At 41.8% G+C, this 23,119-nt stretch overlaps 1 protein-coding gene across 1 annotated transcript; it reads left to right on the top strand.

Moving 5' to 3' along the window:
• Positions 1–3,048: 3,048 nt before the first annotated feature.
• SKIL (SKI like proto-oncogene) lies at positions 3,049–22,163 on the top strand. Its single transcript, XM_066556596.1, has 7 exons — positions 3,049–3,114; positions 4,043–5,956; positions 10,705–10,802; positions 12,170–12,411; positions 12,617–12,858; positions 13,878–14,102; positions 16,951–22,163. The coding sequence occupies exons 2-7, from the start codon at positions 4,850–4,852 to the stop codon at positions 17,110–17,112; spliced, it is 2,076 nt and encodes a 691-aa protein (XP_066412693.1). The 5' UTR covers positions 3,049–3,114; positions 4,043–4,849; the 3' UTR covers positions 17,113–22,163.
• Positions 22,164–23,119: the final 956 nt, after the last annotated feature.

Raw genomic sequence — 23,119 nt, 5'->3', positions numbered from 1 at the left:
GGCACTCTATGGAGGAAGCTAATAGCTTGGATAATCTATACATACACTTGGTAAGTGCTAAGCAGGCGTCCTCGCTCCAGCATGGATGGTGTAAGACGTTGAAGCAACAGAGGTATCTGCAACTGGCCACAGAATAGTGATGTTTTCCTGGGAAGAGAGAAGGTAGGCACTGGAACCCCTTTGAGAAAAAACAGATTTTACCACATCTTGCATTTTTTCGCAGAGAGATCCCCCATGGGTTTATTTTAATTTTTTTTTCTGCTTATAATAAAGGCATCTGGACTGAATGCTTGAAAGGTGGACTCTTACCATTTAGCCATGAATATTTGAAGGCAGAGCAGCATCTACATCCCAGGTCTGTGCAGCTTTTGTGAGAGGTGTTTTTTTTCAGGCATAAAACCAGGAATCTCTTGTGTCCACATTGGACTTCTAAGGATGAGTAAAGTGTCTGGGCTTATCTCCTCTTACACCAGAGGAATAGTTCAAGTCCTTCAGGAGCTGAAGTGTTTTGTGCACTGTCCCCACTGTGACTTGTCCTGCAGGGTGTGGTGTCTGCCAAAATCTATCAACTTTCTGTGCTTAAAACACAACCTGTAATAGGATATCTATTTTACAAGAGTGAAACCTCCTATGACAGATTAGCTGAGAGTCTGAACTGTTACAACTTACTATTAAACATGACTTCCAAAGTGATCGGTTTTTTCTTTAAAAAGCACGATATAATCTCATCAGAGAAGAAAATGCACATCTTTGTTCACAGTTAAATTGTGCTCTCGAGGGCATAGTTTATAGTTAAATTGTGTATCTTCAGGGACTGTGTATCAGGGAAGTTTGTGAGCTTCCCCAGAGCCTCAGCACTTCTTGAAAATTCAGACACTTTATTAATCAAAGCAAGATTCCTCCTGTGCTATTAGTGCACTTTATTACCTCTTGCAAAGGTCTGTAACTCAGGTTTTAATTGTGCAGTGTCTTCAGAACTGCTTTTCACAGTCCACAGTAGAAGTTGTAGGCAGAGCTAACACCTTTTTTTAGACAATTCTCTACCTACAAACTTTGTCTTCCACCGCCTGATTATTGTAGCTCTATAGCAACACTATCATTACAGCACAATAGTTACCGAGATCTGTAACCTGAAATGGAACATTTCTGCTGCAGAACCTGAAAAAAAAACCCCAACAAATTAAACAATGCCACTGAATCCAAAGCTTCCATGACATCAGGAGGTCTAATAAAAGATGGAATATCTGCCTACATATGTTGCCTTCCTCACAGACATTGATCAGTCCAGCTCCAATGTTAGACGTTACATTTTCTTCAGTAAATTTGAAAGGGATTATGACATAGTGCATTTCACTGATTGGTATTTGAAGACTTTTTTTTTTTTTTAATCAGGTCATAAAGTCCAAGAGGGTGAAGCAGACAGGAATGTCTATAATGTCTATAATGTCTAGACGATTCCCTCATAGGTTCATATCTTTCACAATCTGCTCCAAAAGCTGGTGGATTCAGGAACCTTGTTTAATTCTGCCATATTGTTGTGGCTTTTAAGCAGCCCTTATATCTGCTTAATAAATAAGTAGTGGGTGTTAGTATTCTTTGCAAAAATGTTTGCTTTTCTATAAAACCCTGATGACTTGGGTTGGAAGAGACCTTAAAGATCACTCGGATCCAAAGAAATTGTAGATATTGTTGCAGATAGTGCAGCTGATGTGGCGAGTTAAGAGGTGACTCGTGCAGCAGCTTTGCAGTGATGCTCAAGGGCCTCTCCATCAGCGAGCCAGCCCGGAGGAAACCTGAGCATATCAAAGGTGTGAAGTCAAGGATTAAAGAGCACCAAATGCCTCGCTCAGTAGCGAGGCAGGTTCTGTGGCTGTGCCATAATCCTCCTGGGACGGCTTTAGGGCAGCGCTGGCCGGTGCTAAGCGGTGCCTGGTGATTGTACAACTGCCCCATTTTCATGTGCTGTGCTTTTGTGCTCACATCAAAATATGTAACTGTGTGGGATGAAAGGAAACGGCAAATTGGATTGCGCCGTAATCCCAGCTGAAGCGCTGTCTTCACAAAGATGTAAACTGAAAAGCTTTGGGCTTCTTGCAGGCAGAAGAAACTTGTAATACATGAACGAGTTGTACAGCGACTAAGCTGTCCCTGAAGAGCATCTTCCCCGCCTCTCCGCGGTTTGATCATTTCGCTTCCCAAAACATCTCCTGCGCTTCAGCATCTCCTGCGAGCCCGTGACTGGAGGAAGCGGTCTGAGGACACTGCGAAGGACACTGCGAAGGACACTGCTGCGGGGCCAGGCACCCTCACACTGTCCCGCCTTCCCCGCGTCTCCCTGTCCCCAGCAGTGGGGTGCCAGAGCACAGCCCACCCTCGTGGGGACAGGCACTCAAGGACTCTCACTGAGGGACCTTCTTTGAGGGACAGACAGTGGGGGAACCTCTTTGCGGGAGCCTCGCTGCGGGACAGTCACTGAGGCACAGTCACGGAGAGCCCCTCGCTGGCGGCCTCTGCCCGCCGCCGCCGCCGTCGCGCCTCAGGCGAGCGACACGCCCGACAGCTCCCCGACAGCGCCTGGCCCTCCTCCAGTCCGGCTTTTCCCCTTCTGCCATGGCCGCTCTCCCTCCCCCGCCCCAGATGCCCCGTCCCCGTCCCTGTCCCTCAGCCGGCCCCTCTCGGCCGCCGACGAGGGAACGGCGACAGGGCGGCGCGGGGCAGGCTCTGACCTGGCGGGCTGAGGGGAACCCGGGCAGAAAGAACACTTTTCCATGTACATTCACTTTTTAATGCATATTACACATATATATTTATTTATTTTATTTTTAATTTATCTTCCTGCTCTTTCCCCGCGGGCGGCGGCGGTGGAGGGGGGGGGGGGGAAGGCCGGGCCGGGTTTCCCGGCGCTGAGGCGGCGGCGGCGGGCGGGGGAGGGGCGGGCGGGCGCTCCCGCCGCTGCCCCAGACAGTGGGCGGGGCCGGCGCGCGCCGCCGGCGGGTTCGTGCCCGCGCGCCGCCGCCGCCGCCGTCTCGGTCTCCGCAGTGAGGTCACGGGTGGGCGGCGCGAGCGCGGCGCCTGTTCCGCTCCCCGCGGCCGCCGGAGCCCCCGCGGCGCCGGGTGAGCAGCCGGGGAACTTACTGCGAACGGCGGGGAGCGGGGCGGCGGAGCCGGGGGGGAAGGGCGGGAGCGCCCGCCGGGGGATGGGATGGGAGGGAGCGGCGGCTGCGGAGAGGCGGCGCGGGGGCGGTGGGGAGAGGGGGAGCGGGGTACCGGGGATGGGAGGGGGGCAGGGACACGGGGGCGGCGGAGCGGCGCGGTACGGCTGGGGACAGCGGGGAGCCGGGCAGGGCGGAGGGGCGAGCCCGGCGGCGGGAGGGGGAAGGGCTGAGCCGTGCCCGGAGCGGTGCCGGCGGGGCCGGGGTGAGTCACGGCGCGGGAGGGAGCGGCGGCGTGCGGCGTCCCGGGAGGGGCTGCGGGGCGAGGGGTCGGTGCCCGGGATGCGGGGGCCGGTGCCCGGCCCGCGGCTCGCCGGAGCGCCCGTCCTTTCGGGTGTGCACGCCGGGAGAGCCGCTCCGGACCGCCCCCTCCCCCGCCGGTAGCGCCCGTCGGTCGGGGCTTGTCGCGGTGTTCCGCGAGTTACTGGGGAACGCACCCTGCCTCTGGCAGGGAGTCCCGGATGGTTGCAGGGGGGCCTTAAAGCTCATCTTCTTCCGACACCCCCACCCCGCCATGGGCAGGGACGCCTTCCACTATCCCAGGCTGCTCCAAGCCCTGTCCAGCCTGGCCTTGGACACTTCCAGGGATGGGGCAGCCACAGCTTCTCTGGGCAACCTGTGCCAGTACCTCACTGCTGTCACAGAGAATAATTTCTTCCTTGTGTCAAATCAAAACCTTCCCTTCTCTCCGTTTAAAGCCATTCCTTCTTGTCCTGTGACTCCGGTCACGCTTCTGCCCTTGTCAAAATCCCTCTCCAGCTCTCTTGAAGCCCCTTTAGGTACAGAGCAGACTCTGGGATTGCTTGTGATGGCCTCTCTCTCTTTCACAGGTTATCAGGAAGGACGGGCAGAACTCTGTGCTAGCACACGGCATGCATTCAGCCCATGGCCTGGATCTCACCTCTATTGCTAATAACTTGGGCTGGGAAAATTGTGACACACTCCAGTGACATCTGTGCGAAAGGTGACTCTCTAGGGACGTTCAGTTTTTGCCGTCGCTCTGGATCAGCCTTTAATTTCAGGATTTATTTGTGAACTGCCATAGTAGCTGTCACAGTGGTGGTGGTGAAATCATAAAGCTGGCAGCACAATAAAGCAAGCCCTTAAGATTGTGTTTGATCTCTGGAAGCTGAAAGTGCTGAATAAAATTTTCACACAACTTAAAGTACTATTCGTTAAGATTGACATTCTTCTAACTGAGCCCATTTTTCTATTTTAATATTTAAATAGAGACTTATTTGAAAAGACAGTATATTTTTTAAAGGAAAAAAACGAGGATGAACATGCATCAGCGCATCGTTTTTTATTGAATTGCTGGACAAGACTACTGTGTAAAGTAGTGGCTAGGCTTTGAAGAAAACCTTTTGTATACATATTGCATTGGGGTTTTTATATTATAAAATTGAGCAAATAACTTAAGAAAATAGTGTAACCTCTCCATTAGTAATTTTACGGTAGTACATGCAAAATGGGTTACAGTTTTTACTGTTGGATGCTGAAGAAGTAATGTTTTAATGAAAGGAGCGTGCAGCTTGGTGTACCTGAGGTAATCCAAGATCCCATGAAACTATTTTTTATATGAAAAAGCAAGAAAATGCACATTCAGGACTGGCTTAATTAAAGCTCAGTGTTAAGCAATGGAAAGCCCACAGATAAACTTCCCTCTAGGTCTGGTCTCAGACCAAAAAAGGAGCAGGATCCAAGAGGATGGGAGTCCTCCACTGAAAAAAGCAATGACAGAAATGCATGTAAATAACAAAGTACAGGTAGTAATAAATAAGTTGCCAACAATAAAGAAGGAAAACCTGGATGACTATGGCGAAACTCCGGTGGAGGCTGATGGGGAAACCACCAAGGCAAACAGTGCTTCACTATCTGAGCCTTTGAGTTTAAATCCAGGTTTGAAACACACGTTGGCACAGTTCCACCTAAGCAGCCAGAGTTCGCTGGGTGGACCTGCAGCTTTTTCAGCTCGGTATTCCCAGGAGAGTATGTCACCCACTGTCTTCCTGCCTCTCCCATCACCACAAATCCTCTCTGGTCCGCTGCTCATCCCTCCAGACAGCTCTACGGAACTCACGCAGACCCTGCTGGAGGGGGAATCCATCTCTTGTTTCAAAGTCGGAGGGGAAAAAAGACTTTGCCTGCCTCAAGTGTTGAATTCGGTTCTCCGAGACTTCTCCTTGCAGCAGATCAACACGGTGTGTGATGAGCTGTACATCTACTGCTCCAGGTGCACTTCTGACCAGCTTCACATTCTGAAGGTTTTGGGAATTCTTCCGTTCAACGCTCCGTCCTGCGGGCTCATCACGCTGACGGACGCTCAGAGACTATGCAACGCTTTACTGCGCCCTCGCACTTTTCCCCAAAGTGGCAGCTTCCTCCCTGGTAAGAACACCTTGGCCCAGCTGAAAGAGACTGGCAGTGCCTTTGAAGTAGAGCACGAATGCCTGGGCAAGTGCCAGGGGTTGTTTGCACCTCAGTTCTACCTTGCCCCGGATGACCCGTGTATCCAGTGCTTGGAATGCTACGGGATGTTCTCACCCCAGACCTTCGTGATGCATTCACACAGATCCCCTGACAAGAGGACCTGCCACTGGGGGTTTGAGTCGGCCAAGTGGCACTGCTACCTGCACATTAACCAAAAATACCTGGGCACGTCCGAGGAGAGAGAGCTGAAGCACCTCTTGGAGGAAATGAAGGAGAAATTCAGTGAGAAAAATCAGAAAAGAACTCGGTCCAAAGTAAGTTCACCTGGTGTAAAACTCCCAGATCTCTTTCTGCTCATACATAAGTACTTGTTTTAGAAGCACATTACTTGGCTTTTCTAAGTGGGAATACTTGTCACATCAAGCCTAAGTTAAATTTGTGAGAGCTTCACCATGGAAATAACATTTCTCATTAAGAGGGGTGGTAATTTCTTTCCTCTTTGGGCTGCAAGTAACCATTCGAGCTGGCTTGGCTTTGTTGGTTCTTGTTCTGTCCCAAGGTGTACAGACTCTGGAAAATTCAGGCTATTGTGAAAATTTTTGTTCTCCCATTTGACCTTTGAGTAGGTTTTATGCAGCGTGTGCTGCAGCAGCTGAGCAAAGCAGAAAGGAGCTTGAAAATCAAGTGTTACAAATGAATTCTTCATTTGTTATTTGTACTCCAGCATGCAACGTAGGCTGGATGGCAACCTGGCTTGCTGGCCACCCATCTCATGACTTGTGTGCAGGGTAATGGTGCTTTGCTAAATGGCTATTTAGAAGCCCAAAGTCTGCTTGTTCAGCAAGAGCTTTCTGTTTAAACCACTTGTGCAGTGAAATATGCCAAAAAGAGGGGGTTTTAAGCAGCCCAAGTAATGAGCTGTGGGCCGGTATCTTGACAATAGTTAATAATAGACATCTTATTTTTTCCTAAAATACTGCTGCAAGTCTGTGCTGTGGTTCCAAAATACAGAGCTTATTTGTCCCTTGGAGAGCTGCTACTTTAAATAATAGGACAAGCAGCAGAGAAACATTAATATCATAGATGTTCATAGAAAACACAGTTTTGGGGTATAGACTTTAATGGGCTTTTAATGGTTTCTGCCCCATGACAGTTTCTTTTCCATGTATTCAGTGTTTCTGTCTGTTTGACGGCTGCTGGTTTGATAAATCCATGTTGCCTGTTGGATGTTTTGTGGTGGATTTCAAAATAGCAGCAAGAGCAGCACAGATGGTTGAGCCCAAAAAGGGGTGCTGTGAGCTGACACCTTTCAGCACAAATTTCTGAAAAGTTGGTGTTGCAGGAAGGCTGACTGTAGTAACAGGTATTGTTACAGTGGTGCCAGTCTGCAGGAAGAGATTTTACCAGCAGATTCCCATGGAAGTCTGCAGTATGGCATGCTTCCACATGCTGAATTATTTGAAGATGCAGTCTCCTAGCAAAGAGACTTTGCTTTTCAACTGATAAAGACATGTCAGTCTTTATTCTTGCAGTGCCAGTGTAAGAAAGGAGCTACAGCATGGTGGATGCAGCAGTGGAAATACTCTTCTATGTTCACACCTATAAATGCTGCTTTTCTTCCCACAGCAGCAGATTTCAGACAATGAGATCTTTCAGTTTCATCTGTAGAGATGAAAAAAACCCAGCTGAAATGAGTAGTGGCAGTAATTTGGACTGGATTGGTGCACATGAAATTGTAAAACTTTCTGCAGGCCTTCATTGCAGACCTTTGTAGTTCTTTCTTACAAAGCAACGTGTGAAAACAGGGTCAGAAGCTGTGAAAACCTGAGCAAAGTACAATGGTGAGGGAGGTTTTGGGTTTTTTTCATCCTGTGGATATTCATGTGGGAAGTAGAAAAGAGTAAAAAAGTTTAAGAGGGCAGTGGTGGATAAAGTTTCCTTTTCCTTGCCCTGGGGGAGCTTAGGCTGCTTCGGAGAAGCACAGAATGGTTTAGGTTAGAAGGGACCTTAAAGATCATCTCATTCCACCCCCCTGGCCTGGACAGGGACACCTTCCACTAGACCAGATTGCTCACAGCTCCATCCAGCCTGACCTTGAACAGCTCCAGGGATGGAGCAGCCACCACTTCTTTTCCTCATTTCAGGTATCAGGTACAACATGCAGACATTCCCTTTCCTTACACTCCTAAGGGAATTTATTGCAGGATGTTCTGTTTGCTGTTCTGTCACCTCCTCACCACCTTTGCTGAGTCAGTCCTCAAAAGTGCTGACACATCCTTTGTGCTTGTCTTGGAGGACCCAGGAAGAACAGTTGCCCTTGGCTAGGTCTTTCCCCATCTAGTAATAATGAATTAATTAAATCCCACAGTCCTTGGAGCATCCTGGATGCCATGCTTTGCCTTCCTCCTTAGCATTTCACTCTGAGTTTATTCACCTCACAGTGCAAATACACTTTTGTTTCAATATTTTAAGAGCAAAGTACTCTTGAGATTAATTCCTTTCTGTTCTTTGTGCTAACAAGAAAGCTGTAATCTGTGCTTGATTGTCACAATTTTCTGTGGAGTTCTAGGCTGCAGTGCAACATCCACCTGCTCTTCATGGAACAGCTGTCACCGAGTCTCTGCTGATTCCTGCACTGACAGATCCTTGTTCCCTTTGACTTTGCGACAGTTTCTCATCGTCTCTGCACTAAAACTTTGCTTTCCTTCTCAGGCTGATTCCTTGAGCTGGTCACAGTGTGGGGGTTTTATAAATCCAATCTCTGCTAAAACTACTGGCTTAATAATTACACTGAAACATTACTTACCTATGTATTTTTTTTCCTTAAAGAACAGCTATCTCCAATTAACCTTAAAGAAAAACAAGTAATTTTTCATGTAACCATTTTAACAGTTTGAGTAGAAGCAATTCAATTCAACTTATTGTGTTCATAGAATTATTTAAGAGCTTCTAAAATAAACAAATTGTTGGGTAATGAAATGGATATATATATATATAAATAGATGCCTTATTTCATTTACCTGAATGGTGAGGGAAAAATCCTGTTAGAAAAAGACTTCATTTATTTATGTTAACATTTCATTTTCTTTCCTAAGTAAAAAATTTGATTGCATGCTGTGAAATTCATTTGCAAGATTCACCTAATGGGTAGATAGTAAATTCAGTTTCCACTTGAAATAGGTAAAAAAAAAAAAAAGGCAAAAATCTGACCTAGTAATTTGAAAATAGAGATGACCTGATAATTTCATATGTAAATATATAAGCATGTTAAAATGTGAGTCCTGAAATATGGACGAATATGATCTGAAGCTCAAATCAGATCACTGCATACTAGCTGCAGTATAAGTAGATTATATGTGATTATTTAAATTATTAGAATGATCTGAGTAAGTAGAAAAAACTTGCCAAGTGTCAGGATGAGGCCGTTTTTCTAGAGATTATTCAAATCTTTTTTATTTAAAGCCTTTTTATGACTTTACAACTCCAGAGCTTCTCTTCCTTGTTCCCTCCCTCCTTTCTGTCTGTGTTGGAAGTGATTTGAGGAACTGCAGGGCTTGAATTTCAGTTTCATTGTGAGAGCTGAGTTTCCTGGGGTGGGAGTTCTGGTCAGGATGGGGCAGGTGGGGCTTGGTCCCTGCCAGGGTTGGGGACGTTGGATTCTGCAGACCCTGGCTCAGCTCACACTGGTGTCACTGCCAGGGATGAAGTTCTCTAAAGGTCTATTCCAGGGTGGGAAAATACAAACTTCTCTGATTATATAGCACATAAGAAGTTGTGAAGATATTAGAACACTACATAAAGGTTTCAATACAAGATTATTTAACTTTTTTTAGCTTTATGGGCTGTTTTTTAATTGAGCAGCTTGTGGAAGGTACTGGATCTGGCTGGAATGGTGTTGACTTACTTTGTAGCAGCCTGTGTGGTGCTGGGCTTTGGATTTGTGGCTAAAACTGTGGCTAACATACCAATGTTCTGGCTACTGCAATAAAACCTGGGATAGAAGGAGGAGAAAGAGGGTTTGGCATCCAAGGTGGAGGCTGTTGGAGGGTGGCTGGGCAGTTGTCTGAGGGAGGGACTGAGCCATGCCCTTTGCTTCACTTGTGTTTTTCTCTTTCCTTCACCTCTTAAACCAGCTTTATCTTCATCCAGGAGCTCTCTTGCTCTTTCCCTTCCGTGCCCCGGGGATGGTGCTGAGGGAGCAGCTCTGTGGGTGCCTGGCAGCTGCCTGGGGTCAGCCAACCACAGGCTGCTACCAACCACAGGCTGCTACCCCACCCAAAACCCCATGTCCCAAGGCTGTTCTAATACACTGAAATTACCAATCAATTTCTTAGCTCTGAGAATATTGTAAATATATGGTGAGACACCTTTCACTTGAAATTAAGAGCAACTTTGCAGGGGAACGCAAAGTATCACCAGGAATTTCTAGTAAAGAGTAGTTCCAAAAATATTTCTCAAGACACACAGAACAAGAATTGCTTTCCAAATGCAAAATACACAGAAGTTTTTAAGATTATATATTCTGATGCACCTGAGTAAATTTTGTTTGCTACTGCAAAGGGAATGGCATTTTCATGCTACTGGGAGCAGCTTTGCCTACTTGTGTAATAAAAATTTGTGATGACTGAAGAAAGTTCTGTCCCTGGAACACCAGCACACTGTTCCATTTAATTTTGAAATAAAGTATCTGGCAGTTGCTTACTTTATATAGACACATTATTACAAAAAGCTCCTACAACCTTTTGGGAATCCTAGTTTCTGCTTTTCTCCCAGGCTTGTTTAGAAGAGTTTTGGAAACTCAGCAGAGCTTTTAGATAGATCTGTAAAGACGTTTTTCTTTCATTTCATTGCTCTTTTGCCCACAGTGGTAAATTGGAGATCAAAGAATTCTGTGGGTTGCATCACCCTGCACCTTTGCCAAAGACACCCCATTTCCCAGTGCCCCAGTTTCTCTGGTGTACCTGTATTAATGGTGTAAATGCCATTTCTCTGAGGAGTGCTTATGAAAATGTAAATAATCTGTATCCATGTTTCAATTACCAGTTTATTTTACTTCCTTTAGGCAGAGCCACAGCAGAACCTGGAATTATCGCAGTGGTATCCAGTTATAAAGCAAGAAGCAGAAACTGATCCTCAACCACCTTCCTTTTTCCACCCCAGGTAACTGAGTTTCCTATATAGAACTATAAGCACTGTGAAGTGTTCAAATACTTTTGGCTATTTAAGTATAATTCAAACAGAAAAAATGTATTTGCAACCTGAACTGTTAGGAATACTCTTCAGGTATCACACGAGAATAATTTAACCCTAAATTTTTATGCATTTCTTAGTGTAAATACTAAAGAACTGCTTATGAGTGTTTTTTGTTATGACTCAAGCTGTGACCTGTGGGTGTTCTTCAGCAGGCAATACAATTGAAATGTAATTAAAATTTTCCCTTTCTTAGTAGAAATGACAGAGGTAACTTGTATCTTTCATATGGTAATACAATACATACATGTGGAAAAGCTGCACAGGGCGTATTTACCCTGAGGACCACTTAATTTCCTTCCAGAAAAGACTTCCAAGAGGTGTTTGAAGGCTTTCTCCCACTGTGGAACAAGGACTGCAGCTGCATTGTCTGTGGGCTGGTTTCCTAGTTTTAGAAACCAAGTGCATTTCCTTGACTTCTTACCCAATTTGTCACCTGCAGCAGTGAGGGAAATGGTTTTTCTTGATGCTCCTCTTGCCCTCACCCCCTGTGGTTGCACAGGTCCTGAATTTGGGTCAGAGCAGACCCTTTTTGGTGCACACACATCACACTGGTTCCCACACAGAGAGGGGAGTGGAGGAACTTCTGTGATGGGCCTTCATGTTGTGTTTCTGCCAGTGCCTTCCTTCAAAACCAGGAGAAAGGGAAATGTTGAAGACATCACTTGGAACTCCAGTGACACTGGTGATCTTGGCACTGACCTGAGCACACCTGGGGCTCTCTTCCCTCTGTACTAGGCTGAAGTGAAGGTGGGACACAGAGATGCTCCCAGGAGCTGTGAAAATCCAAATGGGCAGCTCAGTATACTGGGAAGGAAGGTCCAGCATTGGTCTCAGATGTGCCCCAGCACTGGAAGAACACAGCTTTGTTACTTAAGTGGGGTGCTCATTCCCTCTTCACTGATCACCTCCCCATCCTCCATTGCTGATATAAGGATTAGGAAAATGCTGGGGAGTCTGGATTCAGTGGCATTCTAATTTCACTCTTGGCATTTAAATGAAGCCTTCATATGATTTACTGTAATTTTTTAAAAATAAGCCATTTTGAAAAATCTGCTTGTTTGATAACCTCAAAACCTTATCTAGATAATCTACTCAGTAAAGTTTAAGTGGGTTGTTAGGCTTTCCTTTTGCATAGGAAAAATTAAAAACTACATGCTTCTTTTTCATTGATGCTTTCACAGTTTGAACTCATGTTCAATTAAACTTTCTGCTCTCAACCAGCCATCTTTTATTATGTCTTACCTCTGAATTTTACTTTTCTGCTGTTTTTTCAGTTACTACCTTTATATGTGTGATAAAGTGGTTGCCCCGAATGTGTCTCTTGCATCTCAATATAAGGATGTTGCAAAAACATCAGTAAAAGCTTCAGAAGTTAATAAATCCTCACCTGGGCAGTCAGAGAAGAAGCTCAGTAGTGGAAAGCACAAAAAAGCTGCCTCCTATCCAGAGCTTTCTCTTGAAGAACAGGAAAAAATTGACTTGAAAACCGGGGTGGAGCAGCCAAATAAACGTTTAGGTGAGTAGTGAGAATTATATTGAGGGCTTTGATTTTTATACCACAGAATTTTGAAAAGCTTTACACCGAGCTAGAATTTTGCGATGTCACTTCAGGTTTCCAAAAATTCCCGCCACCTTTTTGTAATCTCGGTTTTCTTTGCATTTGTTTCACTCTGGAATTTGAACTTTTTGTGATTCTTCTTCTCTTGTTTTCTCCTGTGTAGATCCTCCCGTGTCAGCTCGTGCTGCGAGAGGTGCAAAGTGTGAGCGCGTTTCTTCCAAAATCACCAGGGACTCTGGCCGTGCTGAGGGAGGTGCTGATGCACCAACCTTGTCCCCCACGCTCATGAAGGACATCAGCTGTGAGGATGACAAGGGAAGGATCATGGAAGAAGTCATGAAAACCTACATCAAGCAGCAGGAGAAGCTGAACACGATTTTGCGGAGGAAGCAGCAGCTCCAAATGGTACCGTGGCAGTCCGAGTGCCTTTCCCCCTGGGCAGCAGGGAGCTGCTGTGGGCTGGCTGGCTCCTCAGTCAGATTGCATCATTTAGAAACACCAGAGCACACTGATCATCTTTGTCTCAGCTTAAATCCAGACACCAGATCTTCAGTGTCCCTTATGTTCATGAGTTTTGAGCCCACTAATAAGTGGTGCCTCTTCAGTTTGCAGCTGCTGGGTCCAAGGAGCTCCTGCTTTTGCTGTATCTTCTGAAATTTCTCAGTTTCAGGTTTTTAAAGATGCAGATATCAGTATTCTAGGAATGGTCTTATCACTGCCCTGTATAAAAAAGAATACCACTTTCCTATTCCCATTTGCTAAGCCATGCTTTTAGGGATTTTATTTTTAGTCTTTTCTTTAATAATGGATTATTTTAAAAGCTGGTGTTCATTTGTGACATTTCTGTTTTCTGAATTCAGTGCAGTACTGTCTTTGCTTCTTACATCCATGGAACAGAGCTAATATTATAATTTATTTTATTTTAATTTAAATGTTAATCTCAGAATCTAGGAGCTCAGATAAGGCCCTAGACCCTTTGCTACTTCAAAGTTGTTCTGCTGTTGGAGGTTAAGCTTGTAGATAAGTTTTAAAAAAAATACGAGTTTAAAAATATCAAAATGTCAGTGGACAAAGAAATCAAACACTTGATTTTGTTTTCTGGTGCTACACTTCTTGCATCTTCAAAGTATATTTTAGTGAATCAGTGCTTCTGCTTCCTGAGGTTCACTGCTGGAAATGCAAATTTGTTTCTGAAAGCTCCATGTACTTGGAAGTAAAAGTAATTTCTTAAAAATTAGAATACATGTTACAGAATTCCATGCTGTCATTGATAAGTAGATAAATACCATTATCAGGCTGTTGTTATTGGTAGTTACAAATGGTCTTTTTGGCCTCATTGGTTCCAGAAACACTTTTAAATGGAGGTTTTTTTACTTTTCTGGTGTTAGAAGGAAGCAGTATGTGATCTTGATCTTTCTTTACAGGAAGTGGAAATGTTAAGCAACTCTAAAGCTATGAAGGAATTGACTGAAGAGCAGCAGAATTTACAAAAAGAACTCGAATGTTTGCAAGCAGAGCATGCGCAAAGAATGGAAGAATTTTATTTTGAGCAGAGAGACTTGGAGAAGAAACTGGACCAAGTGATGAAGCAAAAATGTAGCTGTGACTCCAATTTGGAAAAAGATAAAGAAGCTGAATATGCAGCACAGGTGAGAAGGGAAGGTTTGTTTCAAACAAAACATGTTTAGTGTATCAGGAAATTGTGAAGGTGTTGTTCAGCCACCTTAAGGTTTCGTTTTCTCTGTTTGTTCTGACACCACAGACAGATACCAAAATAGGTCAGTGTCAGCAATATTTATGTTCCTGTTCCTTGATTGAAACTGAGGTAGAATGTAACTTACAGAAATATATATTATTGATGAAATATTAAACTTAAACCTGAGGTCTGTCACACCCTCATTTAAAACAAATTCTGTTTTTAATGTATATGGGCTTGCCCGTGATACAGACTTAAACATTATCATTACTTTATGTAAAAAAAATAATTCCAAACCTCTGAACCTTCTTTTTGTCAGAATAGCAGCATACCTTGCTGCTCCTCATGTTCCTTGGTGGTAGAACCTTCTGCAGTATCTGATGAGCCCCTTCTGGGCTGTGACAAAACATTTGGCCAAGACTTTTCTTGGAAGTGAAAATCATATTGGTGTCTCTCATTCTAGCCTCTTAGATTCATATGTCAAAACCTATGGAGTTGTTTTTTTCTCTCACTTTCCTTTTAGCTTTTACTATTGCTTCTTTATGTTGGAGGTTATTCCAAAGGGAAAAAATATAGTTAATGACAAAGGGAACCTTGGAATGCCCCTTTAAAAAAATCAGATGTAGTTATGATTAATTTTTTTAAATTTCACACCATATCACAGAAAACTAATCCTAACAGGCTCATTTTTAAAGTGAACAAAATCTAAAACTTGAGCTCAGTAAAGTTCTGTGGTCCTTTGTTCACAACTGTGTGTATTTCCTGTTCAGACTGACTCAAACTGAGAAACAGGCACTACTTGAGAGACAGGTTTTGGTATTTTTGGTGAGTAGGGCAGAGACTCGCATCGTAAATCCTTCTCATGAATTTAATTTCATGACGTCCCACTCCACTGATTCCTGGCCTTTGCTGACAGAAATAATCCTCTCTGACTAAGGCCTGATTTACTAAACATCTGGTACAAGCCCTGTTAGTGCAAGTAACAACGTGTTCTAATTTATGGAGATCATCATGTACAGCATGTTTTATAGGGCTGGTGCAGCTCACTCCCTTTGGAGGGTGAAAACTGTGAATTGTTCCCCAAGGAGATTGGTTGTGTGTTCCTTTTGAGGTTAGACTTTGAAAACTACATACATTCCTTGTGTAAAAGTTTACTCTGTTATTACCTCTGGGGTGGATCTATTCACAATGTATAATTTGAACCTTTTTTTCCCATTTATCACATCTTGCAGTAGATTCTGGTTCCAAGAAGCACCAGAGTTAAACAGAGGTCTTGGGAACAGAGAACTTTCCCAAGCTGTGTATACAGCATTCCAAAAAAGCCTTAATCTGATGTGTTCTTGAAGCAGTTGCCCAGGCTGCCTTTTCTGTCTCAGAACTGTGGACTGGGAGGAATCCTTGTGCACTAAACAGAATTAAGAATTTGGTATTTGCAGCTTGCTTAAAAGTCTCTTCTCCTTTCTAGGCCTGTCTGAATATGCACCGTCTTGCCCCCTTTTTTGACTTCCTTATTGAAATACTTGCTTCACCCTGTCAGTCACAGGAAGGCAGAATAACCAGTCCTGGAGCCTTTCCTTAGAGCTGGAAATCAAAGGCAGAGACATGTTGCAGCATGCAGGCAGTGGGCACTGTTGCACTGCAGCACTTCACTGCAGCACTTGTGCAGTCAGCACTTGCACTAACAGCCTGTTGTTGGCTAAGAACTGCTGAAATATTTCTGATTAAAGAAGTGGGGATGAAATGTGGTGTTTCTCTAAAACCAGCACAGCCATCCCTTTACCCAGTACATTCTGTAGCACTTGGTGAACACCATTAATACCCTGTATGTTCCTGCTCTTTCCTTTAAATGAGTTGTCTTCCTAATTCTCAGTGAGATGGATGCTTAGTCATAATGTTCATCAGGTACAGATGTACACCTATCATTATAAAGGCAGATGGGTTTTTTTAGATGGAATTAAATTATAATAAATTTAGATGGAATGAAATTATAAAAACATATAAATAAATTTCTTTTAGTAAGAAATAAGCCCATGAATCAATGGGAGAGAGGATAGCTGTTTTCCAGTCTTCTCCCTGTTTTAACTGCTGGTAGTATACTAAGTAGTATACTAAGCAATAAGGAACTTTCCCAGACTTGAAAAGATGTTTCTAGATGTCACTGTAAATAACTTTGGTGACATTCTAGCAAGTTTGAACCTTGATGTATTCCAAAGAGGAAAAGAATACTTAATTTTTGTGTTTAAACACAAAATATATCACAAAAACATTTGTGTGGACTCAGGTTTATATTTGAACGCATACACACATGAGATGGTTATGCTCAAAATTTTCTGATTTCATTTATACTAAGGAATATCAGAAAACAGTGTTGGTGATTTTGTTTCTTCTAGAAATACACTCGGGCTTTGAAATAAGGAAGTAATATTTTGTCAGGTAAGGGAAATGGACCTGGGAAATGAAAAAATGCAGTCTGTTCTGGGACTTGTGGCACATCCAATGCAAACATCATCACAATTTTTCCCGACAGATTCTGTGTGTTATTGACAGTCTGGTGTGACAGTTCATATAGCTACAACTTATCTGCATTTAAAAATTAGATTTTCTCATTTTTTAAATTATAGTATGACGTTTATGCAGCTTTGCACATTGACATTGTTTGCTAATGGTGTAGCAGGTAAGTGATAACTTGATAAGGGCATAAGTCTGGTGGACTGAAATACTTGGATGCATAGAGTGGCCATCTGTGACCCTTTGATGTTTGCTAAAATTGACTCTGCCTCTGTGTGTCTTGTGTTTCCCAGCTGGCAGAGCTGAGGCAGAGGTTGGATCATGCAGAGGCAGATAGACAAGAGCTTCAGGATGAACTGAGACAGGAACGAGAGGCTCGGGAAAAGCTGGAGATGATGATAAAGGAATTGAAGCTACAGATCCTGAAATCTTCAAAAAACGGGAAAGGAAAATAGAAACTGGAAGAGGAAGCATGACTGTGTCCTTCAAACAGGGTGTTTTGGTTTTAATGATTGTGAACAATTTTTGTGTGCTGAGAAAAAGTGTTCTCTCTGGATTTCTATTTCCAGACAGGTCCAGATGAACATATACATAGATATAAATAAATAGAGATAGACATTTTTAGATTTTCCTAGCCAATGAAAATCTGCATTGATTTGTACTGGTGTTTTTCTCAAACGATGAAAAATACGAAACTCTTGATTTAGAGTGACCAGTTTCTGTCTATTTCTAATGCAGTCTTAAGGACTCTACACCTTTTAACATTGTCTGTTAAAACATATGTGGCTATCTTTATTTTGCTATCAATTGCACATCCAGTTATAAAAGTACATTAAAAATATCCTCAATTCTTCAAGGTCTTAAATAGTTTGGGTTTCAGTGAGAATTAAATATTCTTGAACTGAGGAAAGTAAAGGCAGCTTTTTGTCTGTAAGACAGAGCTCAAAATTGCCACAACTGATTGATGATTGAGTATCAAAAGTGATTTACCAGCATGAGTTTTTCCCATAATTTCATTGTGTGAAGTCAGCTGATCTTTTCAGTATTGTCTATTTAACAACTCATTATCAGTCTAAGGAGTGTTAGAGCCAGCACTTGCTTGCTCTGCTGGAAAACATTAGGGGTTGGTTTTTTGTTTTGTTTTGGTTTTGTGAATTAAAAAAAATTGCAGTTACAGTGGAATCTTGAGAAGTTAAAAATTCACAAGTTTTCTTCTGTTGTTTTCTGTCTAGTACATATGAAAGAAACATTAATAAAAAGCTTAAAGGTGGGGCTTTTCCTTTTAGAAACTGAGAAAGCTTGACTTAACTGTTTTTCAGATATTAACGCTTTCAAGAAAAAGAATATTTATTATAAAGGAATATGTATTAATTTCTTCAGTACCCTAAGCCTCCACACTTGGAGCTTCTTGCCAACTTGTGGATTTTTCTTTCATCACATAGAACAGGCCTTAACTGACATTGTGATCATAGCTTAAAATATAAAATTCTGAGGTATGGCACTTTGAAAAATCATTTTGATAGTCTCTGTATTTGAATGGCATGGTAGGGTTACCATGAATTAAGAAAATACAGCATGTTTGTTAAGCTATAACATTGGGAAATGTGTAATTGTACAGAATTACTGTTTTATGTATATATAATGTCTGAGTACTTCTGAAGTCTGGTTCCTAGTGGGTTAAATGCATGGCTAAAGTTGGATGAACAAAAACTTTTTTTGCACTTCTTTCCAAAAAATTGGATGCAGCTGGCAGATGTCAGCTGATCATGTCAGTGATAGGAATATTTTAGTAATTCTAGTGTTTCACAACATAATTTTAACTTGTACTTTTAGTTTCTGGTTTGAGGTACTTAAGTTTAATATTCTCTTAATAATTCAGTTAATTTTGGATGAAACCACTAGTAAAAGCCTACACTGATCTTTTTTTTTCCCCTCAACTAGTAAAACTGAAAACTCCTGTTCTTTTTTGTTTCTCTATTAGTGATATAACAAGACTAAATATCACAGAGAAAGATAAAATTGCACATATCTTTAAATTGAATGAGAAATGAGGTGGTAAATTAAATGACACGGAGTATTAGGATGATTTTTTTAATAACTGTACAATTTTGTTTATGAGCTCTGTGTCATATTTACACTGACAAGTAAAGCAAGTTAGATGAAAAAAAATTTTTCTTTGTCAGTGTCGAGAATCATAGAATGGTTTGGGTTGGAAGGGATCTTAAAGATCATCTTCCAACCCCTGCTGGAAAAGAATACCAGGATTATATTTTTCTCTTCTTCAGCTCCCATCTCCAAATTTTTTTCTTTGGAAAGAAAACCAACAAAAAAAAAAAAAAAAGAAAGAAAAAAAAAAAGAAAAAAAAAACAAACTAGAAAGGAAAAGGCCTGTCTTTGCAGCTTGGTTTGGAGGGAAAGGAGCTGACTCAATAGTTCTGGTTGTGTGTGCACCACTTGCTTTAAAAGCACCAGGAATGTTTTGTTGTCCGGCCACCAGACCCGTGGGCACAGGGAGAGCAGGCAGCAGCATTGCTGGAGGTGTGATGGCTGGGGAGCAGAGCTTGAGCCTGCCCAGTGGGATGGGCAGATCCTGTGTTGGATGAGCTGGGAACTGGGGCAGTCCCACCTGGGTGCTGCTGAGGGATGGACAGAGTCCCTTTGTGCTGCCTCTCGGGGTGGTGGGGCCGGCTCAGGCTGTGGGTGTGGGTAAAGCCACAGCTCGTTCCCACAGCTGATGCACCACAGTATTCATGGCTGGGCTGTTGGGTGTTTGGAACCCTGCTGGGATTATTCTATTAGTAGGATAGTGAATATTCCATTTCCATTCAGGTCTTGTCTGTGTTCTTGTCCTGCTCAGATGTTCCCCTTGGCCAGCAGTGGCCATGGAGGGCTGGTGCAGCCCAGGCTCCTGTGCCTCAGCCAGCACTTGGGTCACTGCTGGAGGCTCTGGAGATGCTGTGGCCGTCCTTTGTACCAATAAAAAGGTGGCCATCCTTTTTACCAAAATTTTCACTGTTGCAAGAACTCCATCAGCTATAGGAAGTTTCACCAATTCCAATTGCAGATAAGGCCCTCCTAATTATTTTTGAACATCTGGCTGGTAAAGCCAATGGAACATTTATTAAAATGACCTTAAAAGTAGCTTTGTAAATATTCCATTTAGTTAATCTAAAGTTAGAATGCATTTTAAATTATTGTAATCCTCTTAAAATTCTTAAATACTACTTTCAGGCTCTTGACGTAACATAAACAATTTTCATATGTGTAGACTTAATTTTATACTGATTTTAAGTAATAATGTATACATAAATGTGCCATAGACCTTTGTGTGCTCACAGTCTCTGAAAGATAGTTTTCTAGTAAATTGTAAATAATGCTCTTAAGTTTTAGAAAAAATACATGTTGACCTTCTGTTTGCTACCTTATCCTAATTCTGTTGAATGGTTCATTTTACAGCCTGACATAGGAACTTGGAATGCACACTTGAGGGCCCTCACTTAAGTGCACACTTAATGGTAGAGACTAAATCAGTCATTAGATCTTTGCTTTTAGTCACAGCATGCTCATTTTATGTATTATTTGGTTTGCCTTCAGTCATTGCTTGCTAACCTTTTCAGGCAAGAAGTAATTTTCCCAGGTAGTTGTGACATGAAACCTGTAGAACAAAGCCCTAAAATTGTCTATAATTTGAAAGTTGTGTTCTTAAACACCTACACCAAGATGGAAGTTGCCTAGTGCACCTTTTGGAATTAGTAGGATTGGGAGTGAATACCTAATTTGCTCCTATACTTTTATAAAAGAGAAATTTAACATGCTTTGTATATTTTAATCAATAAAATATGAGAACTTAGAGGGTAAAACTCTTGTAATTTTGGCAGTCTGGAAACACTTCATTCACAGTGTAACCAGGTGTCCCTCAACAAAAGAGATTTTTATCTAAATCTCCAAACTTAGTTAAGTCTGTGTTTTAGTTTTTGTAAAACATATCGTTCAGTTGGAGTATTTAGATGAATGTAGTTATGTTTCACATTCTTAAACTAATTTTATTCTGTATTTAATATATTGATAGCTTAGATGTAAAACCATCTGTACATAGTAAAGGCAAAATGCAATTAGTGATGTAGGAAAAGTTGGGTGGGAGCATAAAGCTACTGGTGGCCTGAAAAGAAATAAGTCTTGGCCTGAATTTTAGAAGTCACAATGTTTTATTCATACATTCTTGTTTTGTACTGGGGGAGGGGATAGCTAGAATGTGTTATGGAATTTTTGGAAACCTTTCCTAGCATTAGTTGGGAAGTTGGCCTCGAAATGCTGTTGTGGTCAGCTTCCTAGAATTCACTTGTTTGTAGAGTATATATTTTGATTGTCAGTAAAGATAACAACTTTGTATTTTTTCTGCACTTAATTCGTGTAATTAATCCACACAACAGAGTTTTCTATAACATGGTGAAGTCTACAAAAGACGTAATTTCTCCTACCTATTAACCTGTGCTTGCAATATTTCGGTAATTTTATTTAAGCCATTGATAGTAAGCAGCAGAAAGCTGCAAATTTCAATTTTCTTTTTGCTCATTACATTTGTAGTGTGAGTGTTCATTGGTTTTCTTTACAGAAAGCTTGTAGAATTTTCTATTTGCTGCATATATCTATTTTAAAAATGCAGTCATTTTTTTAGCTTTTGTGAAAGCAGTTATTGCTTATGAATTGCACGATGATTTTATAGTGTGTCTCCAATACTTAGCAAATTGGTTTTTTCAGGGTTAGTGGTTCAGTTGGAAAATGCTTGAAAAATGAGTTTTAAGCACTTCATCAAGCACAGCAAACACGGTATAAAATTTTGCTATTTGAAAATTAATTAAGTGTAACGATATCAATTGAATTTTTTTTTTCTTCTAAGAGATACCTCACTTAAAGGAAAGCACAGCTGTACTGTATTTAAACGAATTCTAGGAAATAATAAAAAGTTGGTCTGAAATATTTCGTTGCCATCACGTTGCTTTCTGTGATTGACAGAACGTTTTTTGTGTTTTCATCCTCACTCTCTAAAGTATTTATTGCTGTTGACATGCCAGTATAATTCTCTCAAATGACAGAAAGTAGCTGCAAAACAGCTGAGTCCGTGTTAGCTCGAGGCAACAGGTTGAGTGACAATTCTGAAACCATAGAAAAGCCTGTGAAAAATGATCAGTGCATTCAACAATTTTTAATACTTTGCCAATGATGTACAGTCTTATTGTCAGCGTTGCTGTGGTTGCATCACATGACACACAAAACTGTCCTCTACCTCACATGAGATTGAACAGATATTTTATATGGTTTTAGTAGACAAGATGCATCTATCTGGTCACTTAGTTTACAAATTTTGAATTATATTTATTGAAACATGACATACTGTGCTCTTAGCTTATACCTCAATTGTATTTTGTGCTGTTATCCATTTCCATGCCTTGTAAATACCTGTATAGATCGTGGACTCAAAAACAAATAAAGAACTGCAATGTCAGAACACTTTTCTCTGTTGTATTTTTGAGCACTGGCTTCTAAACTTGGCTCTTTGAGGGTGTTTAACTCTGCTTTTCCAAGGACAGAGCCTTCCTTGCTTTGATTACAGTAAATTAAAATCTGATTACACCAAAACTTGTTAGAGCTCCCACCGCCTGTGGCAGGTCCCCAGTTCTCTAAAAGGTATTTTAAGCAAAATCTACAAGATCAAAACCATCCCTCTCCATGGATCCACTTTCTAAAGCTCTTAAGATTCTGTAAAAGTATTGGCACCAAGCTTTTTATGTATCTTGGCATAAATTTGGTGTTTATACCTGAAAATAGAACTCCTTGCATACTTGGCAAGTTCTCTGGTGCCCAGCTTTGTTGCTGCTTCACTGCTCAAGCAATGTGTGAGTTGTTCACAACTCTCTTCCATAGCTCAATAATAAATGAGATTAAAAACACACATTGCCAGATCAAATGCTGAGATTATCCAAAGTTAAAATTAGAAATGAGAATTTTGCTGTATTTGCTGAAAAAATAGTTACTGCTGATGGTGAGTGACTCTCAGGAGTTCTTAGTTTTTGTAAACCATGTGATTATATTACCTTAACTTTTGCTACAACTAATATTTTGAAGATTTTCTGGGGGATTTTATTCATACTGAGAAGATTTTCTTGATGCATAAGAAAGCACATTCACACACCTTTTGGTATTTTTTCTTCCCCTCAAATCAGTGCATAAATACTTTGTCCTTGTATTAAGGAACTTCTCTCCAATACAGAAAATCCTGATGATGTTTCAGATAATTGCAAACCTGTATTTTACAGATAGAGAAAGGAGCAGTATGAACCAGGATAAAGATGAAAATTACAATGATGAGCTCAGCCTTCAATATAGAACAAAATTAAGAACTGACTGTACCACTTAAACTTGTTTATTTCTGCATCCCATCTTGCTTTTGTATACTGCTGTATT

This window comes from Molothrus aeneus, chromosome 10 (genome assembly GCF_037042795.1).
Source record: "Molothrus aeneus isolate 106 chromosome 10, BPBGC_Maene_1.0, whole genome shotgun sequence".
Lineage (NCBI taxonomy): Eukaryota > Metazoa > Chordata > Aves > Passeriformes > Icteridae > Molothrus > Molothrus aeneus.
The sequence above is the reverse complement of the archived record's forward strand: the minus strand, read 5'-3'. Positions and strand labels throughout refer to the sequence as shown.